This window comes from Apostichopus japonicus, chromosome 1 (genome assembly GCF_037975245.1).
Source record: "Apostichopus japonicus isolate 1M-3 chromosome 1, ASM3797524v1, whole genome shotgun sequence".
Taxonomy (NCBI): Eukaryota; Metazoa; Echinodermata; class Holothuroidea; order Aspidochirotida; family Stichopodidae; genus Apostichopus; species Apostichopus japonicus.
The window spans coordinates 1,403,841-1,423,551 of record NC_092561.1 but is presented as its reverse complement, the minus strand read 5'-3'; the positions used below and the strand labels follow the sequence as shown (position 1 = coordinate 1,423,551).

General features: G+C 39.7%; 1 protein-coding gene across 1 annotated transcript in view; it reads left to right on the top strand.

Moving 5' to 3' along the window:
* LOC139975235 (cleavage stimulation factor subunit 3-like) overlaps positions 1–19,711 on the top strand; it is a 28,673-nt gene that overhangs the window by 6,777 nt on the left and 2,185 nt on the right. Inside the window, exons 3-19 of the mRNA XM_071983016.1 lie at positions 371–466; positions 7,636–7,668; positions 8,382–8,581; positions 9,130–9,256; positions 9,834–9,911; positions 10,257–10,419; positions 11,222–11,331; positions 12,189–12,305; positions 12,538–12,612; positions 13,092–13,235; positions 14,074–14,176; positions 14,838–14,907; positions 15,101–15,197; positions 15,660–15,758; positions 15,998–16,169; positions 18,448–18,542; positions 19,376–19,436. Coding sequence (XP_071839117.1) covers positions 371–466; positions 7,636–7,668; positions 8,382–8,581; positions 9,130–9,256; positions 9,834–9,911; positions 10,257–10,419; positions 11,222–11,331; positions 12,189–12,305; positions 12,538–12,612; positions 13,092–13,235; positions 14,074–14,176; positions 14,838–14,907; positions 15,101–15,197; positions 15,660–15,758; positions 15,998–16,169; positions 18,448–18,542; positions 19,376–19,436 — 1,840 coding nt within the window. The remainder of the gene's footprint in view (positions 1–370; positions 467–7,635; positions 7,669–8,381; positions 8,582–9,129; positions 9,257–9,833; positions 9,912–10,256; positions 10,420–11,221; positions 11,332–12,188; positions 12,306–12,537; positions 12,613–13,091; positions 13,236–14,073; positions 14,177–14,837; positions 14,908–15,100; positions 15,198–15,659; positions 15,759–15,997; positions 16,170–18,447; positions 18,543–19,375; positions 19,437–19,711) is intronic.

The window sequence follows — 19,711 nt, the reverse complement described above, 5'->3', positions numbered from 1 at the left end:
ACAAAAACGGTAAAGAGTGGACAGTGTTCTGTTCTTTGAGCATTGTCCATTTTCCTGATTTATTTCTTGCCATTCAACAGTCATAATGGCCTAACCCCCTTCCCCACCACTCTGCCCCCACCCTATGACCTTGGATGTTCTGAGAATACTGCATACTGGTGTTTTTTTTTGGTGAGATCTCTTGTCAGGATTTACTGATGTAGAATAAAAATGAAGTCAATCTTAAGCGAGTATTGTGTTTCATTGTTTGACATTTGTCCCACCTTTCTTTCATTCTCCCCAGAGTGTATCCCCCTCCCCCTGGGTGTAACTCCCCTACCCCTGAGTAGTAGTACACATTGCATCCTTCTCTGATGTCTTTCATTCACAGAACCAAGGAGTGGAGAAAGCCAGAAACCTCTACGAGCTACTCATCACCACCTTCTCCAATTCGGGACGATACTGGAAAATCTACATTGAACAAGAGGTGCAGATCAAGTTTCGTTTTTACCCCCACACCAAACCCCACCCTATTTGCAATTAATTGTTTTCATACACTATTGAATAATATTTTCTGTCATTAGGGAAGGGTCCTAGGAGGTTGGGAGGGGGAGGGGCAGTTGGCTGGGAGGCAGGTGGAAGGGTTGGAAAGAGAATAGATTACAACGGGAGAATATATAGTTATACATATAAGGCCAAGTGATATGACAGATTTTGTAATGAGGCTACATACATTCATCTTGGAATGGGTGGCTGGGAATCTGTGCCACCCTAGCAGCAACAACATTAATTTCAGGGACTGTTATGGTGACCACAAATGCTAGTAATGCTAAATTGGTCACAGCACTTCAAAACTTTAGCACAACACTCACCTTTCTTCTTGCGGTTTATTATTTGTTACATATATTTATTTTATTGGCTGCAACCACATGGAAGGGGGGGGGGGGAGATGTAGGGGCCCAGAATTATACTTTCATTTATAACATACTGCACTAACGATGGAAATGATTGCACCTTTTGCATCGAAATCCACTTGCCCGAAACAAATTAGTCCACCATTATGCCAAGCAAATGTGGAACTCCGACTACGGGCCTACATCAGAGAACCTGCCAAGCCTCATTTCGTGTTGGGCCTACGTGAGACAAGGTTTACAATGTCAGTCTTCATGTTGGTACAGACAATACTTCATTTGGCTTCACATTATACTGTAGTCCTTTTAAGATGCTGGAAACGTACAAGTTAAAACGAATCAGCACTATCACCTTCACACTTTAGAGAAATTCCCCCCGGGGGGGGGGGGAGGGTGTGGAAGGGATATGGTGTGGAAGGGATAGGGCTACAATGCTTACATTGGAGATGTTTGACAAGCAGACCTCAACAATGTAGTTAATTTCTAACCATTCATGCCTGTGCCCTTCCCCCCCCCCCCATAAAAAACTCTAGTGCCCACAAAAAGATTGTATTAGTATTTTACAGAGTGATTATTATGCAAAACTTGGTAACTTATATTGACATGACTAACAATTTTCTATTTAATACGTCGTGAAGTGATAGTAGGGTAGGCTTACCACAATCATGCAATATCATCAGATACCATAAATGTGAATTAAGTGGTTATAGAGATGTGGCAGGCGGATTGGCCCACCATACACCTGTGCGCCTCTTGGCCCAAATACGCCACCAAGTTGAGATGCCAAAGGCTACCATCACCCCTTGGGCCAAAAGGTGCTAGTTTCATTTGATGCGCCAAATGTAGGCTGGTTGGTCACTAGGCCAGTACCATTTTAAGGCCCCATTTCGCCCCTGCAAATATGTACGGTTTGATTAGTTTGAATAGAGGGATTTGGGGGGGGGGGGAAGGGGGAATTAGTAGGTTTACTCATTAGTAGGGGGAATTAGTAGGTCAAGAATTCTGGCACACAGGAAAGGTTATGTTTACAAAGGAAATTCCATTAACTACAGTAGGCTTGCTACTGCGTATGTGTGTGGAATGCTGGCGCCATTCTATCCTAACAGAGGTGTCTTGGGGTTTGTAGGACCTATACACACCCCCTTCCGTTGACATTGTTGTAGGCTACCACACAGAGAGCGTCTTTGCCACAATGATATTCTGTACCGTTATGTTATTTTGTACGGAAGCGGAGAAGTAACATCACATTGTCGACTTGTCACACATTGCAAAACGATAAACCCCGGAAAGATATTGTTTTTCACACTTAAACTGTACGATTTTGACGAGACGTACAAACCTGTGAGTTTCAGTTTTGCACATTTAGCACTCGTATGTAGGCCCTATACTGTTTTGTCGAGATTTGGCCTAGTATATATTATATTCACAGCAAAGATTTTCACGCCGAAATGTGAAGCAACTCTAATACGACTGAACATTGGTCTTACATATATTATTGGGTTACGGTATCCTCTTATAAGTAAGGGTAAGCCCCTTGGCTTGCCCCTGCGCAAATAAATTGCACATCCCTCCCCTTCCTATAATACCCCCTTCCTACTATTCCTTCTACTCCGACTCTTCCTACCCCCTGGACGGATTGAAAACGTGAAAGTAACCCCTTTCTCCATTCACCTGCATACCCACAAGAAAGTGCCACATCATGTATCCCCCTCCCCCACCCCTGGATAGTGGTCGTCAAAATCTTTGTGCGCAGACTGCATCTCGGTTCCATTTACGGTTTTTCAGGCTATAGAAGGATTTGCCGTCTATGGACTGCGTACAGGTGGAGTAGGAGTCTCGTGATGTTTACGTTTTTTTCCAAACATTACTGTACATTGTTAGATAGGTCTTTGGCCGTCAAGAACGCGGATGTGAATAACTGTACACAGCTGGTTAAACATTCGACAAACAAAATGACCGTAGCCCTCTGTTTACTCATCTGCGTCTCAACATTTGATTAACAAACAATAGCAAGCAATATACAAATGAAGGCAATGTGTCTTCGGAAAACACTAACACTTCCTTGTGAGATGGCAAAGCAGAAAAAAAAAACGAAGAAGGGGAGAAAAAAACTACTAAATTTGAGTCGCGGTTGAGTCTTCACCTCCATTTGAGGAAGTATAACCGACGATGTTTGTTCAAATGTAGGCCTCTAGCTTTTGTTTAATTGTCAGCTCAAATAACCTCCAGTTTCACATGGCTTCATTATTCAAATACGCATCATTCTTGATGACTTTCTCATTTGCCGGCGACTCTTTTTAAGTGGATAGATCAAAATAGGGATGTAATAAATAGAGATACAATAATCCGGCCGAGCGTGCGCGTAGCGAGGAATTTGCCAAGGGAGGGGCGAAGCTTGTGGACAAACTATCTAAGCGTAGCGCCACCATTTTTGGGGGGTTGGCGCGAAGCGTAAAAGAAAAGTTTGGTCGAAAATGCCTCCCAGATCGCTGGAAATGACACTTCCCATGCCTTGTAAGTTGCATCTAAGCATTTGCTATTTTGAAATTACTAGCGATATCATACCAAAATAAATACAAAATCATATGCTCAAGGGGGGGGGGGGGGGGGGGCGAGTCGACTCAACTCGACCGCCAATGACCTGATTTTCGATAGTTTTGAGTTGTGAAGACTTGTTAGTCTTATACGTGGGAGAAAGTTGTAGCAGGAGAACGACTTTTACAGATCTATATAAACAATTCCAAACCACTTAGACTGCTGGAAATTTGTGACTGTTCCGAGCCTTCAACGAGGCATATATCCACAGAGATCACATGACAATAAAACTACCGTAATGGACTATAGTATATATGTCATACATTGTAAAGGTGGGAAATTCAATTCGTTTACATTGAACTTTCTAGTCGATATTTGAAGAAAAACCAACATGGTGGGAAAAGAGGCGAAATTTCGATGAAGAAAACTTGTAAATGAAAAAGTAGGCTGCCGTTTTCCATTTGGGACTTCGAATAAGAAAAGGAAGTAAAATATGGATATTTTGTAGATAAATTCAATCCCAATAAGAAAGTTATGAAAAAGTGCCCTGTTGGTTGAAATGCGAGAATTTGTGGTACAATTTAATGCATATATGATCCATTTTGACGTGAAAGTTTCAGTTAATTTTTGTGGTTTTGTATAAAAGTCACATGATCTACAGCCCCACCGATATTTTGTATACCCCCAAGGTTGCACCCTGTTCCGCTGCCTCTTTTAAACACATGACTTGCTTTCGTTGGTGAACCGATTGGCCAAAGTTTCATATTGACTAAGTCGTAAGCTTATCGACGTTACAAATTTGTCAACAGCCATCCATTAACTTCAGCGCTTAACTTTCCATCATGGTTTCGATCACATCCTTAAAATTGTATTAGTCAGGAGAATAATACAAGTCCATGACTTAACTTCTGCAACTTGATTTCTGAGATTTGATACTACCACAATGATCACAACTTTGCATACTTTGAATATTTAACACAGTAATAACACGTCTTTTTATGTTAATTTTCTTATTTTATGTGAAAAATAGGACCTACTTATTTGTAAACGAGAAAAAACAAGGGGCAGAAGAAAGACTAAAAATGTCAAAAACAGTAGAAAGACAAAAAATGTCAAAAACAGTAGAAAGATTTAAAATGTCAAGAACAGTCGATAATGGGCTAGCTTAAACACGCGTGAAACGATCGATCGCCTAAAAGCGTAATGTTAAGTATATAGAGATATATAAACTCTTCCTAACCTTTGAGTAGTATGGTATGCCATGCCATGCATACAGTGCAATTAACGTGCCAAAATGCGTAAAGAAAGGGTAATAATAAGAATAAAAGACGTGTGTGTATAAATGTACATAGCCCCTTGATACGTATAGTAGTAATATAAATGTTATAATGATTTGTCTTAAAGGTTAAAAGTCTAAAGAAGGTTGAAAAAAGAAAGAGTTAAAACGTTACAGGGATATAAATTGTACCGGTGTCAGACTATTAATAGGAAACATACGGAAGCCTTGAATATATCATAAGGCATGTTGGAAATAGAACATCTGGATTCCCAGTCTGCTTGGTATTAACTCAAGGTAAAGTTACTTCAGCAAGTTCAGCTATGGGTTACTTATTGTAACATTTGTTTTTGGGTATAAAATCGTGTGAACAGTTTGCGACTCATGAATGTGGATTTTTGCTTGAAATCTGTTCCGTTGTAATGTTTGTCAATTTGTCAGAATATTCTGAATTTTAGAATACGTAAAACTTCCAAACTCTTACCCCTGTATCGGAAGGTTTCATATTCCTTTTCGCGGAATAATAATTATTTAAATTATAAAATAACAAGACCTTTTTAGCGGACTCGTTTTGCTGTTGCCATGTGCGTAACAATTATTTAAAAACACACACACACGCACACATACTCTTTAAAAACAACAACACGGAACACGCCATCTATTTAGATGCAGTTTTCTGCTTCGTCAGTTGGTGGTGTAAAAAACTTGACGGAAAATGCATTATTTTGAATTAGGTCAGTTCCTTTACCGCCTGGTTGTTCCTATAATTTGTTTTCATTCAGGATTGCAATCTCAAGGTCTAACATGCTGACATGTCTTGAAGGAACCATTGATTTCCTTTCTATAACATTTAAAACAAGCGCATGACTACTTTACGATACGTTAAAATGTTTGATGTAGATCTAATGAGGCAGGAATTCTTAATTAATGCACGACTAGACGTGAAGTACACTGGCAATCGATACTATACCGTAACCATTGGATGCATGTAGCTGCTACGTATCCGTTCAGAGAGAGAGAGAGAGAGAGGTAACAGTTTGAAACCTATAAAAATGGCCTTAAATAACTGTGACCTTTACACATACGTACTGTAGCACCGAACATACGTAACTTATGAGGCCGTTGTATACAGTGACCTATTATATGATTGGGGTCAGGCGGGGGAGGGGTTAGTGCTAGTAGATGATTGGTGTCAGGCGGGGAGGGGTTAATATTAGTAGATGATTGGGGTCAGGTGGGGGAGGGGGTCAGTGCTAGTAGATAATTGGGGTCAGGCAGGAGAGGGGTCAGTGCTAGTAGATGATTGATGTCAGTCGGGGAGGAGTCAGTGCTAGTAGATAATTGGGGTCAGGTGGGGAGGGGTTAGTGCAGGCTAGTAGATGCTTGGGGTCATGCGGGGAGGGGTTAGTGCTAGTAGATGCTTGGGGTCAGGCGGGGAGGGGTAAGTGCTAGTAGATGATTGGGGTCAGGTGGGGAGGGGTTAGTGCTAGTAGATGATTGGGGTCAGGCGGGGAGGGGTAAGTGCTAGTAGATGATTGGGGTCAGGTGGGAGGGGTAAGTGGTACGCAGTATCGTCATATGTTGGTAATTATCTGTTTGAATTTTACCACACTAGTTGTCCAGCCACATTGATTTATGAGCCTTTGATACTTGAAGGGTTATTTCTCCAAAAATTAATGAGAAATGTTGTTTTCGGATTCATAAAATTATGTCCGTTTGACGGAACTAAGGCAACCGAAATTGTCGCAAATCCTGTGTAAAACAAAATTACTGGACTCAAAAGTACGAGAAGGTGAATTTGACGGGGAAAAAAAAATCGTTTTCCTAATCTCCCAAGAAAATGGGAAGCTACCTGGTCCAAAATTAATATACCATTCACTCAGCAGACGCAGAGGGATGGCAAAGTTAAATTCATCAGTTGTTGGTATTTATTCATACCATTTGAGGTCTAGAGGTCAAAATCTGAAAAATGTAAATGAATTTTAAGGATAGCTCAAAAAAAGTAAAGGTTGAATGAAATCCACAGTCGATAACTTACAACTTAGCCTACTTTTTTTGTGGAGGTCAAAGGTCATTTGAGGTCAACAGCAGTCTTAAATGTGAAACCTAGTTAAGGAAATTAAAACTTGGATGAACATCATACTGAGCATGTAGATTCAGCTTAGTGAGTACCAGAACTGGTTTATTATCTGTGGAGGTCAAAGGTCATTTGCGTCAAAAATTTGATAGTCTTGTGTGTTGTGTTACATTAGTTGTTTTCAAATAAAACGGGGCAATGAATCGCAAAGCCTATTGGCTGTCTGGTTTCCCAGACGGGCGAGGGCGTGTGCAAAATATAAGCTGTTACCATAGCAGCAAGGCATGTCGCTATGATTTTAACTGGGTCAGAGTGAGAATCAGTGGAACCCCTAGCAAAATCTCAAGTTTAAAAAAAAAATAATATATATCGTAGAATTTCTCAGTTGTATTAGGGCAAAGTCGTGCAATTTTACTTTCAAGAAAGTCTTGTGTGCGAACCCGTGTCTTTAAAACGAGGGAATATGCGTTTATGTTAGAATTTCTGGGTCAGAACGATAAGAAATCACCATCCAGGGCAAATTGGCAAAATTAAATATGTAAGATGATTTCGTTATTCACATTTAGATCTCCTTTGTATTCAATATTAAGTTCCAAAAGAAGAAAACTCTATGCTAGCAGGTAAGCAGTAACAAAGGTCAAATAACTTGATTAGCTAATGGCAAAAAAACTTACGCTTGGTGACAAGACAGAAACCTTTACCCTTCACAGAAGACGACATAAAAACGTATTTCAAATGCTGTTTCAAGAACAGAAAAGAACATTCTCATCATAATATTAGGGATTTCTGAGCAATGAGGTGATACTTTTGATATCCAATTAATATTTGCTGTTCCTTTATCTTCTTTCCCTTTTTAGATGAAATTCAAGAACTATGAGCGAGTGGAAAAGGTTAGTCAAAAAGTATGGGTGCCTTGAAGATACATATATACTCTCGAAGGAAACTAAATTCTTACCAACTAATCCTTTCATATAGTTTAACGAGGAAATGAATGCACAACAAACCCATGTTGTATTTTAAACAAATAATGAATGTTTGGCTGCACAATGGACCCCCCCCCCGAGGAAAAACTAAACCATGACTTCATAAATGTGCTTGAAATACGGTCAAATCATATGATAGTCAACAGGACCTAGCGTACACACTAGTTGTAGCAACAACTGAGAATAAACATGGCATATGTACATTTTACTACACGTACTAACATATATCTGCCCCTGATGGCTGGCTGTCAAATTTCTTGCTCAACGGTGGTTATCCTTACAGTGAGAGACAGGGACGGAAAGGAGGGGGGGGGGGAGGGTGAGGGAGGGAGGTTTCGTGATCAAGGTCAAAATGTCATTTTTTAATGTCAGCCCAGGTCAAAATGCGAAGATTTTGAACGTTAGTGTATAAAGTTGTAGGTCGCAGGAGAGTTGTTATAGAAGCTTTGCAACATGTTTCCAACATGTCTGTTCCAAAAGTAGTAACACAATAGGTAAAGAGCTACTTTGTAGGATTTGACTGCATAAAATAAACAACTTTATTGTTGAACTATTTGGATAAATGCACCGAGTGCATTATAACAATTCTTCCGAACCCTTTCTTGCCTCTACTCGTCAAGCTCTTCCAGCGGTGTCTGATGAAGATTCTGAACATTGACCTCTGGAAGTGCTACCTGAACTATGTGAAGGAGACCAAGGGAGGGCTGGCCACCTTCAGAGAGAAGATGGCCCAGGCCTACGACTTTGCCCTGGACAAGATGGGGATGGACATTCAGTCCTATTCCATCTGGAATGATTACATTCAATTCCTAAAGGGAGTGTAAGTAGTATAAGTGGGCAGTAGGAGTGAGACTTTGAGGGGGTTGAGTAAGGTGGTATGAGGTGAAGGGGGGGGGGAGAGGGGGGGCCAGGAGTGTAGGCAGGAATTCTGAGTTGGAGGGGTAAGCAGAATTTAAAGGGAGGGGGCTCCAGCCATTGAAGTTGATTTTGTTTCCCAAGTTTAGATAAATGTGTGTTCAGCTGTCATTTAGGTCAACATCAGTTGTGCAACAATAGACAATTTAATTATCAATCTCCATGGCGGGGGGAGGGGTGTAGGGAGGGGAGGTGGAGTGATGGGGTGGGGTGGAGAGAAGGGGTGGAGGGGTGGAGAGAAGTGGGTGGAGGGAGCGGGAGGAGGGAGGGGAACATCTGCCGGCAGGTGGTAATGGTATTTTGTACCAACTGTATTTATGCTCATGTATGACTCCCAATGGTTTTTCTTTTCTCTGTGACCAGTTTCTTAGCAACCCCTCCCATCTGCCTGCACATTTGTTGTTCTCACAACTAACTCAATATTCTCCTTCCTTTCCTTTCTCCCTACCCCAGGGAAGCAGTGGGGTCATATGCAGAAAATCAGAGAATTACAGCCGTCCGAAGGGTGTATCAGAGAGGTGTCTGTAACCCTATGAGCAGCGTGGAGGTGCTTTGGAAGGATTACACGTCTTATGAAAATGTGAGTATTTCCATCCAGTTAATAATATTGTTTTGGCTTTCTTTTTTTTCTTTGTAAATTTTTGTCTTTGAAAAGTCTTTGAAAATTACATATTGCTGCATTACTACTGCTGGGATACAATGTGAAACTGGAAAAATTTGAAGCGGTGGTTCCCAACCTGGGGGTCATTTTTTTGGGGGGCGCCGGGCGGGGGAATGGGGGTAGATGTTGTGCTGCTGACCAAAGAGGTATTGTAGAAACAGAAGGTAAATTCATCGGTTCAATTCTTGTGTCAACCATTTACCGACCATGTTTAATGACCAAGTTATAATAGGTAGGACATTACTGGATGGGGAAAGGGAGGGATGGGCGGGGGGGGGGGGAGAAGGGAGGTGTCAATTCCCTAATATTTTTACTCACTCTCTCTCTTCAATACTTATACTTGAAATGAAATTTGATGCAATCAAGCTAACGTGAGCTTAGGAATTCGGTTTGGAGTTATTATTCAGTTTGGAGTTCATATTAAAAATTAACCAAAGTCCGGGCAAAATGCTTCGTTAATTTGTCATTTAATATTTGGTATGTTTGCTCTCTGCAGGGAATAAATCCCATAATCGCTCAAAAGATGATTGACGATAGAAGCAGAGACTACATGAATGCCAGGAGAGTTGCAAAGGTAAATTATTTTTGTCATCGTTTCAAGTTACACTGTTTACAATCTGACCGATGAAAATTCTTCATTTGATGAATTTATTTTGGATTTGTTCCTATCTGCACAATAGTGTTTTTTACAGAACAAAAGGAACATACTTTCATTTCATTGGATAATTAAAAATATATATATATATATATTTTAAAGAAAATTAATTTTTTTTATAAAAGAAAATTATAAAAGAAAATTATTTTTTTTGATAAAAAAAAAACAACCTTATTGCAAGTACACATTGTTCGTCAAACTAGGCTATAGCATCTCTTTTCTTTTACTCACTTATAATTATTTTATCTCTGTGTTACCTCACAGGAGTATGAAGCATTGACCAAGGGACTGAACCGTTCAGCACCCTCCGTGCCCCCCTCCAGTACCATCGAAGAGATGAAACAGGTAGAACTGTGGAAGAAATACATCCAATGGGAAAAAAGCAACCCCCTGAGAACAGAAGACCAAACTCTGATCACAAAGAGAGGTTTGTAAATATCAAATGTGAATTATTCTGGAGCTTTTAAGGGTTATTCTTATGGCTGGCAATGTTAACACTAAAAATCTGATGGAGTAAAAACGGTATTCTACACTGCTTAGTTGATAACCCCCCATCTTAAGATCTTGTCCTTAATTCGAGATATAGTTGGTTGAAATGTTGTTACTTAGTTTGACTGGTACATTACCTTTTCTAACTCCAGCAGATGTATATCTACTGTGGTAGATCAGCGGTTCGTAACCTATTTCGTCCCTGTTACCCTATTTCAACAAGCCACCCTTGCTATTTCTCTCTTCTCAAGATATATCACAGAAAGGGTCACCAAAGGTGGTTTTCTCCAAACTTCACATTCACAGGAAAGAGAATGCCTGGGGATAATGGGATAAAATGTCATTGAAGTTAGATCATCAATCTCAGGCTAATGAAACAGGGAAGTTAGATCATCAATCTCAGGCTATTGAAACAGGGGAGTTATATGATCAGTCTCAGGCTATTGAAACAGGGAAGTTAGATCATCAATCTCAGGCTATTGAAACAGGGGAGTTAGATGATCAATGTCAGGCTATTTCAACAGGAAGTTATATCATCAATGTCTGGCTATTGAAACAGGGGAGTTAGATCATCAACTTCCCTTTAACTTCACATGCCCTGCCTGTGTGTCAGTTTATATTATGCCTAAGACTTTTAACTTGTAGCAGAGTTCATGACTTTGCCAGCGTGATATGAATAGTTTGTATCTACTTTGTAAAGATGACAGAATTCTTTCTCTCCTTCCCTTGATGTTTTGCAGTCATGTTTGCCTATGAGCAGTGTCTACTCTGCCTAGGATTCCATGCAGACATTTGGTATGAAGCTGCTCTCTTCCTGCAGAACTCTAGCAAGGCATTCGCAGAGAAAGGGGTAAGGTGATCAAACTTAAAAACCATATCACTGCGTAACATTTTCTTCCAATTTTGGTTCACTTGATTTTTTGGGGGGAATTGTTGTTGAATATGAAAAGGGATTGAATAAGTATTGGACTTTTGGTTTTTGTCTCTCCTTTTTGGATGCACACAAAGGTACAATAGGTAAAGATAACAGTAGCTTGTAGTTGTTATAACTATATACACACGACACTTTGTCAATCATCAGTTTGGACAGATTTGTAGTTTGCAAGATATGAAATGAACGAAGGAACAAATGAATGAACGAATGAGAATATAACCACTACAGTAACCTTCATACATAGCACATTCTGGTTCTTAAAACTTGAAGATTGGTAACTTCTTGAAACTTTGTGCATGTCAGTATAATATATAGGCCTTCAGTTCTTGGTGAAGTTAAAAATCATCAGTTGATGCAGAAACTAGAAAATCTTTTAAACTTTGTTATCTCGGTAGGGGGGAAATGTCGCCAGATGTTATACATGGCATGTGGCTATAGCATGGAATGATAAGGTCCCTCTTTTCATTGATGGGGTCAAAGGTCAGCTGAGGTCAAAATGTCAACTCATCAAAGCCTTTCCTTTCTCAAGAATCTTAAGTTGTATTATTTACATAATGAATTGCTTTGATGATGCCTCAGATAGTTTCAAAGCAATTTTTCCATGAAAGTTCCATGGCTTTGAGAGAGCCCTTCTCTTCCAAATTGTTTTCATATTGACACATCTTAGATATTGAAGCATTCTTTCACAGCATTTCTGTAACTATCAAACCATGTTTCTGTCTTGCTTCATGGACCCAGTAATATATATATATTTTTTCCCCCCCCATCTCTAGGATATGAATAATGCCAAGGTGTTCAACGACGAAGCAGCCAGTGTCTTCGAACGAGCTATTTCAGGACAGATGAAGTCCAATATGTTAATTTACTTTGCTTATGGAGACTTTGAAGAGGTTAGTCGATGGGCAACAAAAAATTTTACAACCCAGAAATGATGCGTGGTGTGGTCTGAGTGGTTTGACGCTTAACAGTTAACACCCAGAAAGATCTTCTAGTTAGACTTGATGGTAATTAATTATGCATGAACGATTCAAGGCTTTGTCAGAGTGGGTTGGAAGCCAAACGGTTAAAACCCAGAAAGATTATCTAGTTTAGATCACACTCTTGTCTTTTGCTTCTCTTCAGGGTCGTATGAAATACGATAAGGTCCACAATATCTTCAAGAGGTTACTTGCAATGCAGGACCTAGACCCAACATTGGTGAGATATTCCTACTGTTCCTTGTTTTTTGTTGTTGTTTCTTGTTAATCTGATTAGTTGAAAGTCTGATAAGTTGATAAGTAAGACAGGGAAACAGAGAGGTGGAGGGGTGAGGCGGGGGGGGGCAGGAGGAACTTCCCTCCTTGCCTATATGGTTGGTGCTGTATGTCAGTCTTTACATTTCTTTTAACTTGAATTCATTGTTGAGGCAGATAGAGTCTTCTCCTGTTTCTTGCTGAATTCTCTTAGCTGGCAGAAAAAAATATAGTATATATCGAGAATATGAAAAACAGGAAAGATTGTGTACTGGCTGCTTAAATGGGAAAGTTGAGAAGATAATATTAACAAATGATTTAGATGTGACTCGCAAAAGAATCTGCAAAGATGTTAGACAACTGGATAAATGATCACTGAGTTATTTATTTTTTGAAAGTATTTATTATTAATAATTTAATATAAGTTGTGTTTTATTTTTGAAGGCTTACATTCAATACATGAAATTTGAAAGAAGGGCAGAAGGAATCAAAGACGCCAGACTTATCTTCAAGAAAGCCCGAGAGGACTTGAGATGCAAACATCATGTGTTTGTCGCAGCTGCCTTGATGGAGTACTACTTTAGTAAAGTAAGATTTTTTAAAAGAAACTGTTTTGGATTTGATATGAAAAATTGATTTTCCATCAACTATCTTTCTTTGTTTATAAGGAGTACTCCTTTAGAAAAGTAAACATTTTTTAATGTTTTTTTTTTGGTAATTAATGCGGAAAGGAAAAAAGGTTTGGTGGTTTGTTGGATACTGTCAAGTTTGTTATCCTCAATCTCAAATAATATATGAGATCAGGAAAATTGTTGAGGTAAGGAGAAATGAGGAGGGCGGGGGGGTCCTCTCTTGTGACCTCCAGTCACCTGTCACTACATCAGAGCCTGATATGTTATTGTGCCATTGTATCTTGTAATTAACATTACCCTATTGTGTATAGAGAACTGTCCACAGACTATGGGGCCCGCCGGAAAATATGGACCCCTAAAACAATTTTAGATGTCAGAAATTAGTGCAGTTTTAAAAACGTTCCAACGAAGATTGATTTCAGTTTTTTATTTTTTTTTCAATTCCCTCGGGGGTGGGGTGGTTTTCTGGTGGCTCAATCTTCATGGAAGATTCTGGGTCTGTAACCGCATGTGACTGCAGCAGGCTGTTTGTCCTTGAAGGTGGTTTCAAAAATGGACGGTGGCTCGACCAACATTTTATGGTACCGTCCTGTTACCTGGCTTGGACAAACACGAAGCAAATGATCCACTACCTTGGAATAAATAGACTCAAAAGTCTCTTCAACAAGATCAGCAGTGACAATTGTGACATTACGATGTAGCTTAATCTACAGATGGGTTTGACGTAGGGTCATATTTTGCAGCGATTTTAATTCCTTCTTTTCTTTGCCTTTTTTTATGCCTTCTCTTCTCAGGATTCACAGATTGCCATTAAAATTTTTGAACTGGGTCTTCGGAAATACGAGAATGTCCCAGAGTATGTGCTATCCTACATCGATTACCTCTCTCATCTTAACGGTACGTAAACAATACAAGGTGGCGTGATACTCTGATATGTACAACTCTGCTGTTTAAAGGTTTGCCTGAATTTGGTATATATTGTGTTGCTTTGCAAATGGTGTCCAAGGCAGATGTATTAATTCTATAAACTCAATATCCTTCACCTTTTAAAATCTAATGTCAACCCTTTTTAACATCATCCTACAGTAGACTTTTAGTACAAACACAAAATTGTGAGTACAAGTACAAGTAAAACTTAGTCCTGGTATGAGTACCAGTGCAGGCTATAAGTGTGAGTACAAGTACAAATATAAATTAGTCCTGATATGAGTACCAGTGCAGGCTATAATTGTAAGTACCAGTGCAAGCTCTAAGTGTGAGTACCAGTGCAGGCTCTAAGTGTGAGTACAAGTAGAAAATAATCCTAATATGAGTACCAGTGCAGGCTATAAGTGTGAGTACCAGTGGCAAGCTCTAAGTGAATACCAGTGCAGGCTCTAAGTGTGAGTACAAGTAGAAAATAATCCTAATATGAGTACCAGTGCAGGCTATAAGTGTGAGTACCAATGCAGGCTATAAGTGTGAGTACCAGTGCAGGCTATAAGTGTGAGTACCATATCATGTGAGTCTTTCATCAGTTCACCCATTGAAATGATCATATCTTTTTGTCTCACATCAGAGGATAACAACACGAGGGTGCTATTCGAACGAGTTCTCACGTCCGGCCATCTTCCCGAAGAGAAATCTGGGTTAGTATTCTGCAAAGAAAGATAATTTGCATTACAAAAATTTGGCATTTGGAATTTGTTACTCAAGAAGTAATAATTGATGTTCTCTATGAAGTCCTAGCATGTACCCTCTGCTATGCTATGCTATGTGCTATGTCATGCTCTGTAGATGGCAAAGTACTTAAATATTCGGATGCCTTTCCTTTACCTACAGCGAAATTTGGCTGAGATTTCAAGACTTTGAGGCCAACTGTGGAGATCTGAACAGTATTCTAAAAGTAGAAAAGAGGAGACTTGCAACTTTTAAAGACGTAAGTCTAGACCAGGTTTTTTCCGGATCTATCGAAATGTCATCATTGAGACAAAATTTTAAAGGGTTTGACTGGGATATGTCAAGCAGCGTTGAAGCAGGCAGTGTATTAGGCTGTGCAGAGTCAACGCTTTATATCATGATAGGCTATGTTAGGTATGCAAGCCATTGGATGAGGCATAGTCCCTCCCTCCCTCACTCCCCTCCCCCTCCCCTCTCACCCTTCCACTCTTACCTCTCATTTCTTCTCCCATCCCATCCTTTCATTTCTTGACCAATGTATAGTTACCATTAATCAAATGTAAAATAGGTGAAACAAACAATATTTAATAATAATAATAATTAATAAGAATAATAATTATATAAGAATAATAATAATAATTGTCAAGTAAAACAACAAATTGTTCGTAGTGCTATAACATACCTAGTAAATTCAATGTTTTTTTCTTTGTTTTTTTTCAAGGAATCTTCACATCGAGAGGCAGCCCTTTTAGTTGACCGGCATCGATTCTTGGACCTCTACCCCTGCTCCCAGACGGAACTCAAAGCTCTTGGCTACACAGTAAGTTCATAGACCACTTGGTTCCCTATTCCAAACAGGTTCGACAGCTCAACGTATGTTAATTGCCGATCGGCAGTCGTCAGTAGACAGCGTTACACCTCTACAACTCTCCAGTTTCAAGAAATGTTAACCAATCACAGGAAATAAGTTTGCCTGTGATCTAAAAATATATTGGAGTCTCATTGGTCAACCACACATTAATTTCATGTACATTTTTCTGTCTTTGTATTGTGATATAGGATTTATTGGCCAAACCCTCCTTAACACCAATAGCAGCTACCAACAGCTCGGACACCGTGGTTGCCACTGAGATCTCCACGGAGGAAGAGGAAGGGGAGAAGAAGGCCCTGGTGGATTGCCCAAGACCTGATTTACAGCAAATGTTACCATTTAGACCGAGAGCTAATCCACGTGAGTTTACCACAGAAGAATAGTATTATCGGGGGGGGTGGGGGAGGGGTGGTATATGATACATTAAAAATTGAAAAGAGTCTGCAATAGACTAAAGGTAGCTGATAACTTCAAAGTTAAACTTCAGGAAAGAAAAGCTGTTGCAGCATAGCTTATTTGAAAGAATGTCAGTTTGAAAGTCTAAGAACTGGCCTAATTTTAACATACATGTGACTACTGGCTGTCTAGGCCAAACGTCAACCCATATGAGTCAACAGCTTTATGTTCTCCTGTAGTAATATGTCTTTTAGGATGTGGGAGATTTTCTGTTGTCACTTTCAGTGGGGAAGCAAATGATGGGTATCAGGGCACAGGGATTGTCGACCAGCATAGAGGAATAGTAAATGTTTCGCGCCAAATTCATCCAGCAGGTTTTTATTGCAAAATAAGAATATTTTCAATTGACTGTTTTATCAGTGTCTGACAATAAGGAAAGTTACGACAGTCATAACAGAAGCTGAGATGGAAGAAACTGCATGTTTTTCTAAATTGTTTTTCTTTTGCATGCATGTAAATTTTCAAGTTAAAAAGATCTGAACTAAGTGCTCAAAGAAACTTGTGGACATAGTAGTAACTTCAAAGTAAAGTGTGGATCAACTTGATGTGTGATGTGTAAAGGCATAATGAGGGCAGTATACTTGCTGAACATTTGAAGTCAACTGTGCTTAAAACTTTTGGAAAATGGTTCAAGGTTTTCCAAGCGATTTCTCGTGTGAGAGGAGGTCACTGGTTTGTAACACTAGAGGGGGTGAAAATACTGGGGGGGGGGGAGGGGCCTAGGTGTTGAAATGTGGGGGAACATTTTCCTAACCAGTCAATCTTCCTAACAAGAAATTGGATAAAACTGCTACATTAAATAGGCAGAAGAAGTTATATTTGTTGCTACAATAATATTGTTCACAACCAGTTTTTCAAGGACAAATGATGGCATAGGTTGTTAAAGAAAGTTGGAATTGCTATCATCCCATATTTTGTTAGCTCAACTAGTTGAGCTATTGTCATGGCAATGCGTCTGTCTGTCTGGCCGTCTGTCCGTCAACAATTGCTCAAAGGCCTGCTGTTTGCAGGTTCTTTGATGAATCCTCATCAAACTTTGTCAGTTTGTAGCAGATATCAAGATCTTACAAAAATGGAGACAGGTTGTAGGTCAAAGGTCATTTGGGGTCAAGAGAGGTCAAAAAGTGAAATCACAAAAAAAAGCCTACTCCTCCTAGTGTTAATGTTGGATTTTCATGAAAGTCATCCATAGTGTTCAGTATATGATAGGTCATAAAAGTTGTACTTTATTTACATGTCAAATATCATTTGGGGTCACAAGGGGTCAAAATGTAAAATTCATTCAGGAGCCTATGGGTTTTGTTTAATGTTTTTGACTATGTGCAACATAGTTCTTGAAGGGCGCCAACATCTGTGCTTGCATCAGTTTAGGTTGCCAGGAAAATGAAAAATATAAGTTAAATACAAATGGAAAGAACCTTTATAATGGACGGAGAATACTGTTAATATTAACGATATGAACATGAAAGTGTCAAGGATTGTATTTAAACATCGTTTTATGTAAAGAAATCAGTAAATGCTTTTGCAGAGCCTTGAGAGATTTATTTACCAAAATGTGAAAAATCTTGTTTCGTTCGTTGACAATGCTTGACAAGCACGGCAGTATGGCCACAAATCCATTAACGATTTCCCGAAAAGTAATCCCAAAGTTTCCCGGAATCCTGATTTTATTTCCTGAAATAAAGATTGCCTGATTGATAAGGTACACAACATGAAAAAATTATTTCCCGAAACGTTTCCTTAAATTGTTCCAATTTCCTGAAGTTTACCATCTACATCACAATCAACATAAGTACATTTCTAATTTGTAGTAGTTGAGCTACTATGCCATTGACATTCTAGTTCATTCTCTGAAACAGTATGGCAGCGATTTTTGAAACATATTTTTGCGGTCTCAAAAGACAGGGAGTCGGCCACCTCACAAAAAAACAGGGGAAACCCTGCAGTTTGGCTGCAGGGTTACACTAAACATTTCTCTTATGAAATATTAGTCTCTGGCTTTTCTGGGGTTGTTGTTGTTGTAAGTTTCAAATTGTCTCACTGCAATACATATAAATACAATATTTTCTGCAACGGGGGCTATGTAAAAAGGAATTTAATATGATTTCATACCAGAAGTGATGAGAAAATGAGCTCTTCTTTTCTTCACCCAACCCCTCCCCCCGTTTTCCCCCGCATCTAGGAGTCGGGTCACACATTGTCTCAGGAGGAGAGTTCCCGCTACCTCCAGCAGCCAGTCACGCTATTACCTTGTTACCACCTCCCTTATCGTTCCAGGTAAGACCTCAATGGAGGAAACTCATTAAAAATTCAATTTTAAAGCTGTGGTATTTGTTAGTGTGCATACCTGGAAAACAGCTAATTGACATATAATGGGAGGACTATGATTGAAGTCTTTTTTTAATGCAAAGTAAGGTGAACAATGACTTCTTTGTGAAAGTAAGTTTAGGATTAGAAATAATTCACAGCTTCCAGTACCATACTTCAGATCGAAGAGGCTCTAATAATGCCCTGTCCTCATGCGTAAGATTTCCATCCCTCATTGGAGATGCTGCGGGCATTGTTCTCAAGTATCCCGCATCTCACTCATCCATCGTATTTGTCGTAATGTCAACACCGGGATTGACAAAGCCAACACTTCTTGCGACAACCCTCCTATCTCAACTACTATCTCAGGCACGTAGCCAGCCTTTTGTGGTGTGTGAGTGGCAAAGCCAAATCTTTTGTCCCCATTTTTCGAAAGAAAATTTTTATGTTTTTTTTTGGAATGCTTGTATTGATATGACTCCTCACTACACCCTATAGGCTCTACCCTCTGTTACCCTGCAGGCTTGAAATGCACTATCATGCACACCCTAGAAATTTGGCTGACATCCGTCCGTGGGGAGGGGTCTAAGGAGTAAATAAACATTGTGTGGTGAGGGCAGTTGTTTGAGGATGTGAAAGTTCTCTTGCTGAAGATGCCAGTGTTTTTAAGTCCTCTGGTCTTTTGGTTTCCATCCATCTCTCTTCTCACCCTACCTCCTTATCCTGCTCCTTCCCTCCTGAGCAACTACCAACATAACTCTTCCTTGATACTATTAATTCATCTTCTGTCTTGTCTACTGCAGGGTCCCTTTGTTCGCGTGGATGAGCTCATGCGGCTTCTAGCCGAATGCACCATTCCAGAACGTAAGTTTATTCCAAAATACCTTCAAGAAAGGGACTAGGACAATTTCAGTCCAAGTTTCAATCTTTTTTGTCCTGTTTTGCCAGAGGCAAAAGGAATCTGTGTGAGATGTGGATGGTATGTGTGACTGGATGTGCAAAACTGGTTAAGCTGATCACAAAAGTTAGCTGAGTTGCATTAGAAATAAGGGAGGTCCTGCGTTACCGTGGAGATGCTTTGTGTCTGAGTGCTCCCTCTGTGCAAGTGTGCTATGATACAGTTTGTGTGTTAGTGTTTT